Source organism: Felis catus, chromosome A2 (genome assembly GCF_018350175.1).
Source record: "Felis catus isolate Fca126 chromosome A2, F.catus_Fca126_mat1.0, whole genome shotgun sequence".
Classification (NCBI taxonomy): domain Eukaryota; kingdom Metazoa; phylum Chordata; class Mammalia; order Carnivora; family Felidae; genus Felis; species Felis catus.
The window spans coordinates 10,011,838-10,026,302 of NC_058369.1; the positions used below are offsets into that span (position 1 = coordinate 10,011,838).

Below are 14,465 nucleotides of genomic sequence, written 5' to 3' on the forward strand. Positions count from 1 at the left end.
GCTCTCTCTGCCATGCAAGGCCAGGAGAGCAGGTGGGCCTGCCCAGAGGAGCGGAGCGCCAGCCAGCTTACGATCTCGTGGTGGGCCATCAGCACGGCGAAGTTGGTGAGGTGGCTGCAGGCACACGTGGTGTGGGTCTTGTTGGACTCCACTAGGCGGCAGCCCTGGGTTGACCAGTAGCCCAGCATGGAACGCTCCGAGTAGTTCCAGAAGGAGCAGTTAGCATTGAAGTGGTTCTTGGCCTGTCGTGTGGTGGCGGCCGGGAAGTCAGGTCCAGGGAGTCCCATTCCAGCCCCCACACCCAGCTCCCGGGATGGTGACAAGCATGAGAAAAGGGGCCGGGGCTCCAGGTGACGGTCTGGGGTCTCCGGGGACAAATGGCCCAAGCTGTTGAGATGGAGGCCGGGGGACCGGCGTCCCAGAAAGGGATCGTAACTTGTTCTTGGGGTGGGTGAACACATAGTGGGGAGAATATGCAGGCTGGGAACATGGAAGGTGGTGGGACCCCCACAGAGGGAGGGGGATGCCTCAGCTCACCTCCAGGTGGGCCACGGTGAAGATGACAGGGTCCATGAGAAAGACTCGACTGGACTCCTTGTTGATGGACGCCGCGATGACCTGCGAATTCACCACCAGGGAGGCGCCGCCTGGGCCACCTGTACCTGCTTCGCCTGCCAGCTTCACTGTGGCGTTCTCGGTGGACAGGAAGAGACCCAGGTTGTTGTAGAGGATGAAAACGACTTTGACTACACCTGGGGATGATGGGCATGGCAGGGCGAGCCATCAGTCCTCGGCCAGCAACCCCCCCCCCCCACAAGCCACACCGGCCAGCAGGACCTCCAGAGCCAGGCTGTGGCCCAGGTGAGGGGGGCTTGGGGAGCCCTTCTGTGTACCATTGTTCAGTTGGTTGTAAACGGTTCCAAATGACAGGGCCGTGTCCCCAGCCCCACCTCATTTGCTGTGTTACCTTGAGGAAATCCCCATTCTCTGAGCCTTAGTCTCAAATGGGACAGACCTCCCTGAGTTATGAGAGTAGACTGCTTTTACACAGGAGTGAGCCCGGCAAAGTTCCTGTGCTGTGGGGCTTTGGGGGGGGGGGGGGTGGGAGGGAGGACTCCACGAATCCCCTGAAATATTACGCTAGCTTGAATATAGGACAGTCTTGTGTGTTGTGGGTCCCACCCTTTTCTCGGATTCTTCAAAACCACTAAAATTTAAGAACTGATGTTTTTTGCCAGTGAAGCAGGGATGCCAGCCCAGGGTTTGGGCACTGACCGTTGCGGCTGTTCTGCTTGATGGTATTGGCGGACAGCTGGATGGAGTTCTCGCTTGGGTACTCCTGGGGGAACACCAGCTCCTGCACTTGGCCCTCGGTGTTGAGGACTGTCACCTCCAGGACTGTGGGGACGGGATGGCAGGACAGATGTGGTTGCGGTCTATCCCCAGTCCAGAGGCCCAAGGCCAGGGCATCCCCCGTGGTCTCTGGGCTGCAGCCCTCACAGTTCAAGATTTGCACCTGAACTTGCCCTGGTCATGACCGCAGCACTCACCCACATTCTGCTTGGCAGCCAGGAAGCGGGCGGGCTCCCTGACATTGTCGGCCAGCAGGAAGGCACCCTCCTCCAGGACATCCAAGAGCATGGTGGCTGTGTGCACCTGCTCCGTAGCGTTCATGTCCTTCCAGGATTCCAGAGCCTCTGGCCGCAGCAGGTTGTCCACAGTCTCTACCACAGCCTACACAGGCGAGGGGGTGGCATTGTGATTCCCCCCACGTCCTCCAGTTCCTTGGGTTGGGCTCTGCATCCCTTCTCTCAACCTCCCGCCCCAGTGCTGCCTGGGGCGTGCCCAGAAGCCATGAGGGCTGTCTCACCAGCTCTCCCTCCCCTGCTGCTCGGCCTTGGCCAGCAGGAGCCCTCTGGGCCTCACCTTGATGTAGTCTTTGCAGGTTCTCTCCCGCTTGTGCATCTGGGGAGAGAGAGGTGCTGTCATTTCCCTCCTCCCCCCCCACCCCAGCCCCCCAGGCTGACACGTCCGGGCCCCAGATAGGTTGCTCTTCCGCAGCTGTTACTGACCCAGGGCTGGGCCACGAGCAAGACCTATTCCTAAGGGACCCCCAACCCTAAGGACCATCCAGGGCAACTCGAGAGGAAGATCCAACATGCCTAGGACCGGTCCTCTCTGACCACCATGGGTGGCAGTCCAGCGTGGAGGCACCAGGCTGGCTCTTCTTGAACCCTCAGGGCACTGCCCCACCCCGTTGGCCCCACTGCCACGCCCCACCTTGTTGTAGTTCTTGCCAGCTGACTCGCGCTCAATGGGCCGCAAGGCCTGCAGCTGGGCGTCCAGAATATCCAGCAGCTGCTCCATCAGCTTCACGGAGGAGGACACGTCACCCGCATAGATGGAGCCTCGGGTGTGACGGGCTAGCTCACTGGCAATGTTGGCTGCATTCTCCCCACTCTTGATCTGTGTGAGGTGGGAGTAGGGGCCCCCGGCTACCTCAGAGACCATCCTGCTTCCCGCATGTTCCCTTTTAACATGCCCAGCCTGCTTGGCCCCTCTCCTCCCCCTCTCTCTCTCTGGCCTCTTTGCCCTCCCCATCCGTCTCTGTTCCCGCAGTAGGCCAGGGAGGGGACCCCACACAGTCCTGGCTCCCAGACCTGCCGGCCTATTTGTCTCCCCAATTGCTCTACTGCCCCCAGTGCGCCTTGTGCCCGGCCACCCAGGGCCCAGTGTGCAAGCAAATGTGCCAGTCTGGAAGGGGCAGCTGCTGCTGGTACCTTCTGGGCCACCTGGTTGACCCAGGGGGAGGTGCAGTTGCTGAGGTCAGGGCCCCGGGGGTTCCAGAGCCCCAGGGCTGGTAGACACTGGAAGGAGGCAATTCCTGCAGGGACAGACAGGAACAGAGAAGGGAGCCACAGGGAAGGAGAGGAGAAGGGGCCACAGCAGGGAAAAGAGATAACAGAGGAGAACAAGTAGGTGAAGGAAACACGGAAGACCAGACATGAAGAGGGCCGGACGGTCAAGAGAGACATCACTCTGAGGTGACGTAAGCCACCCCTCACTTCTCAGCTCCCCCTCTTGGTTCCTCCTCCTTCCATCTTTGCCCACTAGAGATGGAACTTTCTAGCAAAGTCCATCTTGGAAGCCCTCCCTCTCCCTGAAGCCTCTTCAGACCCTCCCCTTGGATCGCTCCACTTGGAGCATGGGGTCCTGCCCCCCCCCCCGCCCCCTCCCCCCTGCCACAGGGCACTCGAGCTGCTCTCTGTGCTGCTGCTACTGGCTGCTCCAGGGCCCAAGTCACCTCCTGTGGGCTCCCTTCACGGTCTGCCCGGCACTGCAAGAGGGGACAGGGCAGGGGGACTCACTGAGCTGCTCCTGTGCCCTGAGAGCACAGCTGCAGAGGTCAGGTGTGACCCCTGTCCTCAGAAAGCCCATGCTTGGGCGTGGAACGTGAACAAGGGAGTGGGCCTGGGCCAAGCTGAGTGGCAGACACGTTCCCGACCCCTTCCCCGGCCAGACCAGATTTGGCCATTCCCCAGGCCAGCCACAGTGAGGCAGTCGCAGCCTCTGTACTCACCTCGGGTCCCCTTGGGGCAGGGCCTCTCCACCAGCATGCCCTGCTGGGTGGCCGGCCACTGGACCCGCCGCACCTCTCTAGGTTCACAGAAGAGCTCTGGGGACACGTGCAGGTTGGGGGCTGGGGGCCGCCGGGTGCTGGGAGCTGGGGCTGTGGCTGGAGGCAGGTCAGGTCCCAGCTGGTTGATGGCACCCACAGGGTGTGTGGTGAGGGGCACCCGGCGGAGCGGGGTGGTGGCTGCGGGCGAGGCCGTGCTGGTGAGGGGTGTGGGTCGGGCTGTGGTGGTCGTGCTGACAGGTGGGGAAGTGGCTGGGCCTGGAAGCGAAGAAGGTATCCAAGGCAGAGTCACCCCTGTGCCCGGGGTCCTGCCGTGGTGTGCCCAGGCACGGGGTCTCTGGCATTCTAGCATGTTCTCTAAAGTGGGAGGATGTCCTGGTCCCCACTGGGTCTGGGAGAATTCCCCTGGCCTCTCTCTACCCCCAAGACCACCAGAGACATCAAAAGGCAGTAAAAATCCACTTGAGTGTACCCTGAGGTGTGAGAGAGCAACCAGAGAGCGCAGGCCAGGAAGAGGATGTCACAACACAGCCACCTGCCATTCCCGTTCCCCCCTCCGGCCTCTGTGACCTGATCGAATCCTGGTGGAGGCCTCAGATCCCCATTTTGCCAATGAGGTTGGATTAGATGGGGCTCCCTGGGGCTGCTCAGAGCTGGCTGAGGGCAGCTGAGAGAGCAAAATGAGACTGCCCAGGGACACTCAGTCCTGGCGTCTTCACTGACCCCAGGATTTTGGGCCCAAAGTGCCCAGGCCCCTGGGCCAGGCGGGGGGGGGGGGGGGGGGTGACTTAGTGGTTAGGAGCGCAGAGCCCTGGATATAGACCGGCAGAGAAGTAAGCACGCCCCTACTACCCTCCCAGTGCTTCAGTTTCTGCACCTTACGTAAAAAGGCAGGAACGATCCCCGCCCCATAAGCCGTGACGACGAACTGAGAGGCTGAGACCAGCCTCTGTCCCTTGCTATTTGGCTTTGACCTCCCCGCTCTCAGCACGCAGTATACCCCCACCCCACGCCAAGCAACCAAGGAGGCAGAGCCCAGGGCAGCCAAGCCTACCCGCACTGGGGTCAGGCGGCCCGAACTCCAGGCTGTAGCGCACCACAAAATAGTTGTTCCAGACGTAAAGCTGGTTGTCGCGAGGGTTGTAGTCCACGGAGGAGACGAACTGGTAGGGGTTGGGGAAGGCCAGGCTCACGGGCTCCTCGCGGTTGGCGTTGGTGTTGAAGGCGTAGTCCACGCGGTTGCCCGCCGCCTCGCTGTCGTCGTCCACGTACACGGAGCGCAGCACGTACAGGACCCCGCACACCATGAAGGCGTTGGACGCCGAGCGCTTGTCGTAGCCGGTCTCCCACGTGCCCTCGAAACGCAGCGTGTAGGGGTTGAGCTGGCTCACCACCAGGCGCCCGTTGTTGCCCTCGGTGGCGTAAATGACCCACAGCCCATTCTCGTCCACAGCTAGGTCGATGTCGGTCTTGCCCCCCCAGCGGTAGGGCGAGGTGTCGTGGTAGTTGGCCGTGTTGATGACCGTCTCCCCGCTCTTGATGCGCGTGCGCAGGTCGTACTTGACGATGTTGCGCGTGCGCTCCTTGTTGTAGAAGACGGCGCCGTCGTAGACCACGAAGCCCGTGCCGTCCACGCGGTTGGGCAGGCGGTAGGTGGTGGTGTGGCGCGCGGCCACGTAGTCCTCCCACGAGGCGTACTCGGTCAGCGTGTCCGTGCGGTAGGGGATCCAGGGCATGACGTAGATACGGTCGCCCGCCTGCAGCGGGTCCTTGCACCAGGCGCCAGACTGGTGTTCCGACTCGTGCGTGGAGGTGGGCTCCAACACCTTCTGCAGGGTCCCTGGGCACACGAAGACTGGGCCGGGCGGATGGGAGGGCGGGGAAGACATGGGGAGAGGAGGCGCAGAGGCGAGGGAGGGGGAGAGAGAGAGGCAAGTTGGTCACGCGGCCTGGGGTAGCCAGGCTGTCCCCTCCTGCTGCTGCAGTCACGGTTGCTTGGTAGGGCTGGTGATGGGAAGGGGGTTTCCGGGCTGGGACCCCTGCCCTGCCCAGCTGCCCCTCTCCCTGGAGAGGTCAACCCTGGAGGCCATTAAGAGCAGGGTTAGTGTGTGGGGTGGTGGTACCCCTCTCCTTCCCTGGCTGCTAGAGACCCCACAGGCTGGGGATAAAGGGTTTGGCAAGAGCCCTCCCAGAGTCGTCTTCGCGTGCCTTAAGTGGGGGCGGAAAGATCTCCTCACTGCAGCCACTGGTGGCTTTGAGGCTCCAGGGACTCAGTGCCCTGCTCCTTTACCATTGTCACAGCCCCCTACGGAAGAGCTATGGGTCGAGGGTCCCATCCTTCACCAACCACACCAGGACAGATTTTTTTTTTTTTAACTCTTTCTCCCCTCTCCCCCCAACCCCCCGCAAAAATTGCAAGGTAGAGTGATGTTTCCGTACCCACAGTGGGTGTCAGGAGTGCCCCCCTATTCCAGGGTGGAGGAGGCACCCAGGGTTCCCGGTGCAGCCTGTGCCCCCACCCCCCACCCGGTACCCACAAAATCAGCAGGTGAGGAAGGGTTTTTGGAAAAATCCAGCCCCTCCCTGATGGTGCCCCGCCCTGCCCCCAGCCGGCAAGGTCTCTCAGGGGGTTTGTTCAGCAGCAGACACTGACACTGGTGCACAGGGGTGGGGGAGGTTGGGGGACATGGGAAAGGGGGGGGCTTCCCGGGAGAGTTGGGGAGGGGAAAGGAGAGCTGCGTGGAGGGAAGAGAGACAAGGTGGGGGGGCCTCGGCGAGGTCCTGGCTCCAAGGGAGGCACGCTGGAGACCACCTGGGAAGAAAGGGTTAGTGCTGGCGAGGAGAGAGGGGTGAGCAGAGAATTCACTCCAAGGCCCAGGCCCGACTGAGGGTCCCTCGGGGGGGCAGTCCCAGGTCCAGCTCAGAGGGGGCAAGGGAGGGAACCAGGAGCTAGGATAAAGACCCAGCCCGCCCCAGCCGGCCCGCCCCCTCCCCTGCCCCGGACCCCGATTTACCTGCGACCATCCCCGGCTCGGGAGGAGGGACCAAGGCACCGCTGATGTCAGAAAGGTGGGGGGCCCCGCCCCACCCCCCCATTCCCTGAAAAGGAGGAAAACCTCAACTGCATCTCGTTGGCCGCCGCTGGCCTGCCCGCCCTTGCCCCGTCACACCCCGGTGCCACCTACTCCTAGCCTCCCCTCACCGACCCGGTAGGGGTCTGGACTCAGGAGTGGGGATGTCCAGACGCCCCTCCCTCCAGGATGGCCGGGCCTCCCTCTCACCTCCCTGCTGGCCGAACCCACACACAGGCCAGGGTGAGGGTTTGCAGTGAATTCTCTGCTCCTGCTTGGCCTGTCACCAAAGCAGCTGGCCCCAGGGGGAACAGGGAGGGCTGGGACCTGGTGCGGGCTTGGGGGGCAGCCCCGGTGGCAAGAGGGTCTTGGACAGGCACCACTCCTCACTCCCCCACGTCCAGCCTCTTCACCAGGCTTGGGTGGGGGGATGTCCAGCCCTCCCTTCACAGCATCAGGGACGGCTTGGCCCGAGGGTCCCCGGGCACAAAGCAGCCAGGAGCACACCCTGTTTTAGGAGGGGGAGGGGAGCCTGGGACACAGACGTCAGCAGGGACCAGAGGGATCCTGGCTTGCGCCCTAGGGCTCCACCGTCTCCTTGTCCCCAGTGCCCTGAGGGGTTGGCCTGCACCCTGTGTCCCGCACACCTGGCCTCCAGCTTTTTCCTCTGTGCCCAGGTCTCCCCTCTCCCCAAGCCAGGACCCCTGCCAGCTCTGTGGCCCCTGAGCAGATGTGTCTGTGTGTGTGGGGGGGGCGGTGGGAGGCCTCAGAGCCTGACCTGGTCAGAAGGGTGTGGAGGAGGAAAACGTGGTTAGAGGTTACCCCGGGGAAGGGGGAGAAGATGAGGAAGGGTCTGCCTGGGGCCTTTGACAGCAAGGACCCCTCCCCAGCACCAAGCTCCCAACACCTCCTCTTCCCTCCCCCCTCCCCCCCCGCCCCCCCCACTCCCCCCTCGAAGAGAAAAGATCCAGGGCTGCAGGGTCCAAACCACCACCGGGCCTGTAAGAAGAGTGTCTCAGGGAGAGAGAGGGAGAGAGTGGCGGGGCAGTGAGGGTCGGGGGCCTGGGCTGGCTGCCCAGGCCTCTCTGAGGTGGGGGAGGGCAGGGGGAGGGGAGCAGCTCGGAGGGACCCCGCCCCACCTTCCTCAAAGGGATGCTCCACAGACCACCGTAATTTCAAGGCAAAAAGCGACCCCGAAAGGATGGCTCGCCCGCGGCCAACCTCAAAGCTGTCATTTCCCCCCAAAATTCAGGGGAGCGCTGGGCCATCTCCAATATCCCACCCACCCTCGAAGTTCTTCGGCGGCAGTGTGCCCCCCCCACCCCCTCCAACACCAAAGGCCAGAGAGCTCCACCCCACCTTGGAGTTTTCCCCTTCCCCTGCTGAAGGTTAACCCTGCAAGAAATTACGGTGCTCACGGAAGTCCCCAGACCAGGCCTGTACCTCCCCCAACCCCCCTCTCCCTGGTCCTCTAACCAAAACAGCCCAGAAGAAACCCTGACTGCAGCTTTGCAAGTGTTTCAGAACCAGAGAAAACGTTCCCCCACCCCGCGCTCCCCCCCACAGCGAGGCCCACCCCCACCCCTTCCCCCCCAATTTGGCAGACTGCCCTCCCAGGGCTGGGGACAGCTGACATCCCTCCCCAGGGCTGGGCCCCCGGCTGGTCAAGGATGGGGGTTGGGGGTGGGGGAAACTGGTGCTCCGTGCTCCAAAACAGCTCTGGGCCTTGGAAACGCCAAACCAGAAGGAACTTATGCCACCAGGAGCCCGAGAGATAGAAGGAATCTGCTCCCCCAAAGGAAAACAAAGGTGTCCCCTCCATCCCGCCTCCCCTGAGCCAGACACGTGTTACAAAAGTTGGGGCAGGAAGAAAAGGAGAGAGACCCGGTGCACTCTGCCCCCAGCTGGGAGCCAGACAAGGGGGTCCCTCCCTCCCCTCCCGCCCTGGATGCTTACACACTTCTCCTGAAGGAGGCAAAATAAGTATGAGAGAAGGCCAGGTCCCCCCTGCAAGGGCTGGGACGAGGGAGGAGGGACAGGGAGAGACAGAAAGAGAGAAAAAGAGGCAGAGAGAGAAAGAGAAAGAGAGAGAGAGAGAGAGACAGAAGGTCCTGCCCGTGCTCAGAGAGGAGCTTCCTCGGGTGTCTGGAGGGTGGAGTCGCCCGTGGCGGCACCAGGGCTGGCCCCACCGGGAGGACACCCGGGGTGGGGGGGTGGGGAGAAGAAGGGGCTGAGAGGGGAGGGCGGGTCACATAAGTATGGTACAGGTAAGAACAAAGTGTGAGTTAGGGGTTAGCATTGGTAACAGTGCGTTTACCTTTCTGCTCCACTTCTACTTTAAGCATCGGAAGAGAGAGAGAAAACAAATTGAAAAAAAATGTGCAAGAAAAAAAAGAGAAAAAAAAAGATTAAATTGCTTTCGTTTCTTATCTGGCAACATGCCCCCTTTTCCTTTCTTTCCTCATCCTGGTTCCCCAACCCCGAAACGTAGCATCAGCTCAGCCCCCGCCCCCAAGTCCCTTCCTCTGGGGAGGGTGTCGGGGGAGACAGTCACAGGGAGGGGGAGACACGCGAGGACAGAGACCAAGAGAGACACCGGGGGGGGGGGGGGTGTACAAACAGGCAGGTGGACGGAGCCCTCAGATGGGTGGGAGCACCCTCGGTGCAGTGGGGGTCGGGGAGGGGGTAGCTTCAGCTGGAAGGTAGGCTCTGGTTAGGGGAGCACCAGGGGCGAGGGGGTGGGGTGAGCCACACGGGTCCCCTCACACCCTGCCTGCTGCCCTCCTGCTAGAACCAGGGGCCCAGGGGGAGGGGGTTCAGTGCCTCCAGGGGCCTGGGCGCCCCCAGCTGAGAGAGCATGCTGAGCTCCTTCCCTTTCTGTGCCGGCCGTGCTAGAGTCCAGCCGAGCTCCCCCAAGCCCTCGCAACCCAGAAGAAGCCAACACAGAGAGAGAGGGCGGCAGAGTGGAACACAGAGTGACGGAGAGGCAGACAGGCAGAGCCCCTGGGCCTCGGAGAGCCGGGTGGGGGAGACAGAGGCAGAGAAGGAAGAGGCTGGGGTGGGGGAACATCACAGACAGCAGGTGGGGGCACAGACACGCTCCCACGCTCCCCAGCTCCCCCGGGGCAAGCCTGTGGCTCCGTTTGTCTGCCCAGCCCCCCCACCCCCGGGGGCCCGGGAGCCAAGAGCTCCCTGTCTGCTGCCCGGTGGGCGGGCGCACCTAGGGGAGGAAGGGGCACGGTTAGAATGTGCTCAGCTGCAAGGCAAATCCAGCGTTAGTCGGGCCTGTCTGGATGTGTGTGTGTGTGTGTGTGTGGTGGGGGGAGTCCCACACACCCACTGCCCCCTCCCCACGGTGGCCCCTACGCCCACCCCTGACTCGCCCGCACCAGCACTGGGGTCACCCCAGCCTCTGAAGCCCAGGGCCAGATGGCTGCCCAGGCTGCTCCCCCTTCAGGCTCTGTGTCCCTGGCCCCTCAGGAACTTCTGGCCGGGGCCTTGCTCCCCTGCCGCCTCTCTACAGGCACAGGCAGGGAGTCCCCAGGGGAGTGTTTGGCTTCCTTCCCAGCGCCTCATCCAGGGCCTGGCACACAGGAAGTGCTCAGCGAACAGGAACATCGTGGGACGAGTGAGTGCCCGCCTTCCTGTTCTCTGGCCTAGCTACCCTCACCCTTGTTAACTGCAGTCCCCGCTGCTTCTGGAACCAGGAGCCACACCCCCACACCCCCGGGTCCTGCCCGTCGAGGGCACACACGGCCCCACGTGTCCCAGACACATTCACTGCGCGTCCTGCCTCCCCCGGGGCTCAGGCTAGCTCTCTCCCCCAGGCCGGAGCTGCCCGTGCTCGGGCCATCCAGGTCTCTGTGGGCCGTGCCCCCTGGCCCACCCTCGGGGGCCGGGGGGCGGTCAGCTTCAGGAGGCCCGTAGGCCTCTTTCCTCCCTATGCTGCGTAACTTTTTTCCTGCTTCTTCACCCACGTGACGTGCACTTGCTTTGGACTCGACTTGGAGCAAGGTCTTCTTTTCCTGCCCTTTATCTCACCTACCTCAGGAGGAGCTGTGTTCGTCACTAGTCATTACTTTTGGTTTTGATCACCAACGGCAGTAATGTTAACTGGTAACAATCGCTGCAAGTAGCCACAACGAAAGCAATGACTACCAGGTACCTAGCACTTGGTAAGTGACTAAGTGCCAGGAGCTGTGCTAGGAACTTCCCAGGTGGTTTTTCAAGAGCCCTGTCTGCGGATGGGGAAGCTGAGGCTCAGTGAAGTGAAACGACACAACTGAGGCCACTGAGCAGCTGGCAGAAGCGGGCACCGTTTCTCTGACACCTATGGTGCGGGGCGCACGAGGCGCTTCACCCACATTCTGTCTACTGCTGGCCGCATCCCTGGGAAGGGGCCCCTCCCGCCATCACGGACGAAGGTGCAGGCTAAGCTGGCCCGGAAGGGCACCCGAACCCTTGCTGAGCACATCCTGAACCAGGCTCGGGTCTGGGCGCTGGGGCATGAAGACGAAGCCTCTGCCCTGGGGGAGTTTACACCCGCACCTGCCACAGGGAGCCAGCTCTGCGGCCAGCCTCAGGTCAGGCGTTTCACACACACCGTCTCCTGGACTCTCGCCTCCTTTTGGCCGCAGCTCAGAGAAGGTAAGTCATGTGCTCAAGTTTCAGAGTCAGAAAATCCAAGAACCAGGCCGAGCCGCAAACCCAGCCTGATTTCCCTGCTGTGCAATGCTCCCAGCCTCCCGCCTTCCTTCCCTGCTGCCCCAGCCACGGGGGTGGATGGGCAGTGTCCCCAGTGCTGTGGGGAGGCTTCAAAGATCAGATGGGCGTCCCCCTCAGGTGGCGGCTGGAGGCCTCCGTGGCTGAAAGGAAAGGGTGAGGAGGAAAAGAAGGTTATGGAAGCACATAGGTGGTCCTGTTTCCCCCGGCCTGTACGCCATCACCTGCGAGGAGAAATCAAAGGTTGAGGGGGACGGCTGGGGTGGGAGGGCAGAGGAGGGAGAGTCACAGGGCCTCCTGCTCCCCTGCCCCTGCCCCCCACTCTCTGACACTCTGGTGGCCCTGCCTCCTCCCCCATCTGCCCGGAGGCCCTACCTCCAGGTTGGCTACATGAAGCTGGCAGGGAGAGGAGGGGAATGGATGATGGGGAGAAGGGAAGGGAGAGTGAGGGCGGGAAAGAGGGGCCATGTTAAGAGCAGAGCGCTGAGGAGGAGAGACCCTGTCTTTGTTTGCTCCCTTTGGCCAGAGGCAAGAAAGCCAGGCCCCTGGCTCCCCAGATCACCCTCCTCAGGCTTCCGGGGGGGGGGGGGCACTCGAGTCCAACATGGCAGCACTTCCCTTGCAGACAGGAAGTGCTACCATGGTAATGGGCAAACTAACCAAGAGATAGTAGCTGAGGAAGATGCCCCTAGTCCTTCGAACCAGATCTGCCGCCAGGCCTCAGACGGTGGTCTGCCTCTCTATGGGTTTGGAGTCCAGCTTCCAGGACTGGGAAGGGGCAGGACTAGGAGTATGTGAGAAGTGAGGGCGACGAGAAAGAGGAGAGGGAGTTGAGAAAGGAAATGGAGTGAGAGGGAAGAGCAGGCGTGTAAGGGGGGGGGGGGGTCAGGAAAGGAAGAGATGTGAGAGGAGGAAGGAGGCAGAGAGGCTGGAGGGCAGCAAGGCCCAGGCCCAGGGAAAAGGAGACTGATAAGCGCACCGACCAGAGTTCTGGCCTTGAAGTGTTAAGTGAGCGAGGGGCATGTGCAGGAGCAGGGCTAATGGGCCAGGGTAACAAGAGGTGGGGAAGGTGCCCTGGGGATGGGGACAAAGTCTGTGAGGGTGGGGGTGGGGGTGGGGCAGGTACCGAGTGTGGACAGAGGGGCTGGGAGAAGAAAATGTGTGAGGGAGGGAGCAGGCCCGGCTGTCCCCCAAGTACCTGGTCCCGACCTGGCCCTGTGCGCGTGCGTGCGTGTGTGTGTGTGTGTGTGTGTGTGTGTGTGTGTGTCAAGGTGTCTCCTCCTCGCTTGCTTCTGGGAGGGGGAAGGGCCCGTGTCCGCACAAGGAACAAGATGACTCACTGTAGGGGACACAGTCGTACTGCACCTCCAGGTACTTGTAGGTCCCAGGACAGGGGTCGGGAAAGGCGTCAGAGCCGGCAACCACCACGCACTGGGTGCGGTTGTTACACCTGAGAGAAGAGACAAGGAGCTGAGATAAGACAGGCCTAGAACTGGGGGGGGGAGGGGGGGGCGGCATCTAGGGCCGGGAGAGGAACGCGCCCCCCCCCAGGCTGAGAAGAAACTCTGGCGACCAGGGCCGGCGGCCTCGTGTGGGCATCGTGTCCCGTTTCCTGCCTGCTCTCTCTTTCCCACCACACAGGTTTCTTCTGTTCTCAGCCTCAGGGCTGGGCCAGAGCTGCGCCCCAGAAACTGCTTCCCCGGCTGCCCTTCGCCATTTTCATCCCATCGGAGGGTCACGCCTGCCGTTACATCCTTGGCGTTTTTCCCGAATTGACCATAAGACGCGAGGCCACGCATGCGGGGACGAGGTGGCGTCTCCGCCAAAGTGCTGCTAACGAGACGCTCACGGCGCCTCTCTGCGTCCACCTCAGGCCACGTCTTAGGCGTACGTGTCTCGGCCTTTGGACGGCGCCGCCGTGACCACGCGCAGGTAGGACACGGGCAGTCTCTGGGCCTCGTGCGGAAGCCCCTCTCAGTGCCCCGAGGGGACTCGGGAGTCCCCACCCGCTGCCCGGGAGCCCGGCTAGCACGTGAGGGGACTCCCTAACGACAAAACGAGGTTTCTCCTCTGCTGTCTCTCCAACCAAGGTCATTAACTAACGAATCTGCTCACTCCCACCCACCTCATCCCCCTGGCTCAAAACACAGAGCACTGGCCTCGGAAGGTTAAGGAGAGGGTTACCCAGGACCCGGCAACTGCACCCCTGCTAGCCGCGCTCCCAAAGACCCGGAAGCGGGCGCTCAAACAACTGCTTGTACGTTCACGGCAGGACCGCTGTCGCGAGAGCCAAAGTGGGGGGACAGCCCCACTGTCCGCTGACGGATGAACGGATGAGCCAAATGTGGTCGGTCCGTGCCGTGGAACATTATTTGGCCATAAAAATAAAAAGAAAGAAGGTCCGGTGCGCCACCGTGTGGCTGAACCCCGGCAACGCTGTACTGGGCAAAAGAAGTCAGACCCAAGAGGCCACGTCTCAGATTCTCTCTCTATGAAACGTCCGGAGCAGGCAAATCCAGAGAGACAGAAAGCAGGTGGTGTCGAGTGGCTGGGGGCGGGGGGAGGGGGGGGGGCAGTGACTGGATGGGGTTGCCCTTCGGGGGTATGGAGATGTTCCGGAACCAGACAGGGGTGGTGGCGCGCGTATTAAATAGCACTGAATTGTCCGCTTTAAGATGACGGATGGCGATATGTGAACGTCACCTCACTGTCTGGAAGAGAAAGGGGCCGGAGACCGCAGGTCCCAGCCTCCCCCTGCAGCTGGCCGTGACCGGGAGGTGGCAAAGGGCCCACGGTGGCCTTCAAACGGGATGGGTGCAGGGAGGCACCGAGACAGCGGGAGGCGGGTGGCCTTCTCGCCTCCTGTCTTGTTTAGGCCACTGTACGTGCTCCGGGGGCTGTCAGCCCTAAGCAGTACGAGGAGCCTCCAGGTTTCAAGAGGGCAGAGCAACGGCCTCTCGCTCCCTGGGCCCCAGTAACCACACTGCACAGCGTCCCCCCTTTTGGAAGTGAGAACCCGCGGACACCGGAACCGG

At 62.3% G+C, this 14,465-nt stretch overlaps 1 protein-coding gene and 1 long non-coding RNA gene across 6 annotated transcripts in view; one reads left to right on the plus strand and one right to left on the minus strand.

Moving 5' to 3' along the window:
- The window catches only part of ADGRL1 (adhesion G protein-coupled receptor L1), a 44,850-nt gene that overhangs the window by 8,850 nt on the left and 21,535 nt on the right, over positions 1-14,465 (minus strand). For 2 of the 5 annotated variants that reach the window (XM_023246270.2, XM_045046880.1), the window contains exons 4-14: positions 12,771-12,880; positions 9,026-9,040; positions 4,692-5,492; positions 3,581-3,895; positions 2,781-2,884; positions 2,281-2,466; positions 1,927-1,965; positions 1,551-1,734; positions 1,276-1,398; positions 538-752; positions 72-242 (exon numbers count right to left, since the gene is read on the minus strand). In XM_023246270.2, the coding sequence (XP_023102038.1) occupies positions 72-242; positions 538-752; positions 1,276-1,398; positions 1,551-1,734; positions 1,927-1,965; positions 2,281-2,466; positions 2,781-2,884; positions 3,581-3,895; positions 4,692-5,492; positions 9,026-9,040; positions 12,771-12,880 (2,263 nt within the window). Of the gene's footprint in view, positions 1-71; positions 243-537; positions 753-1,275; positions 1,399-1,550; positions 1,735-1,926; positions 1,966-2,280; positions 2,467-2,780; positions 2,885-3,580; positions 3,896-4,691; positions 5,493-6,651; positions 6,737-9,025; positions 9,041-12,770; positions 12,881-14,465 lie in introns of all 5 variants that reach the window. The other 3 variants (XM_045046873.1, XM_045046876.1, XM_045046872.1) reach the window with 3 other exon arrangements.
- Positions 12,876-13,895, plus strand: LOC123382405. Its single transcript, XR_006590710.1, has 2 exons — positions 12,876-13,362; positions 13,703-13,895. It is a non-coding gene; the product is annotated as an uncharacterized LOC123382405 (long non-coding RNA).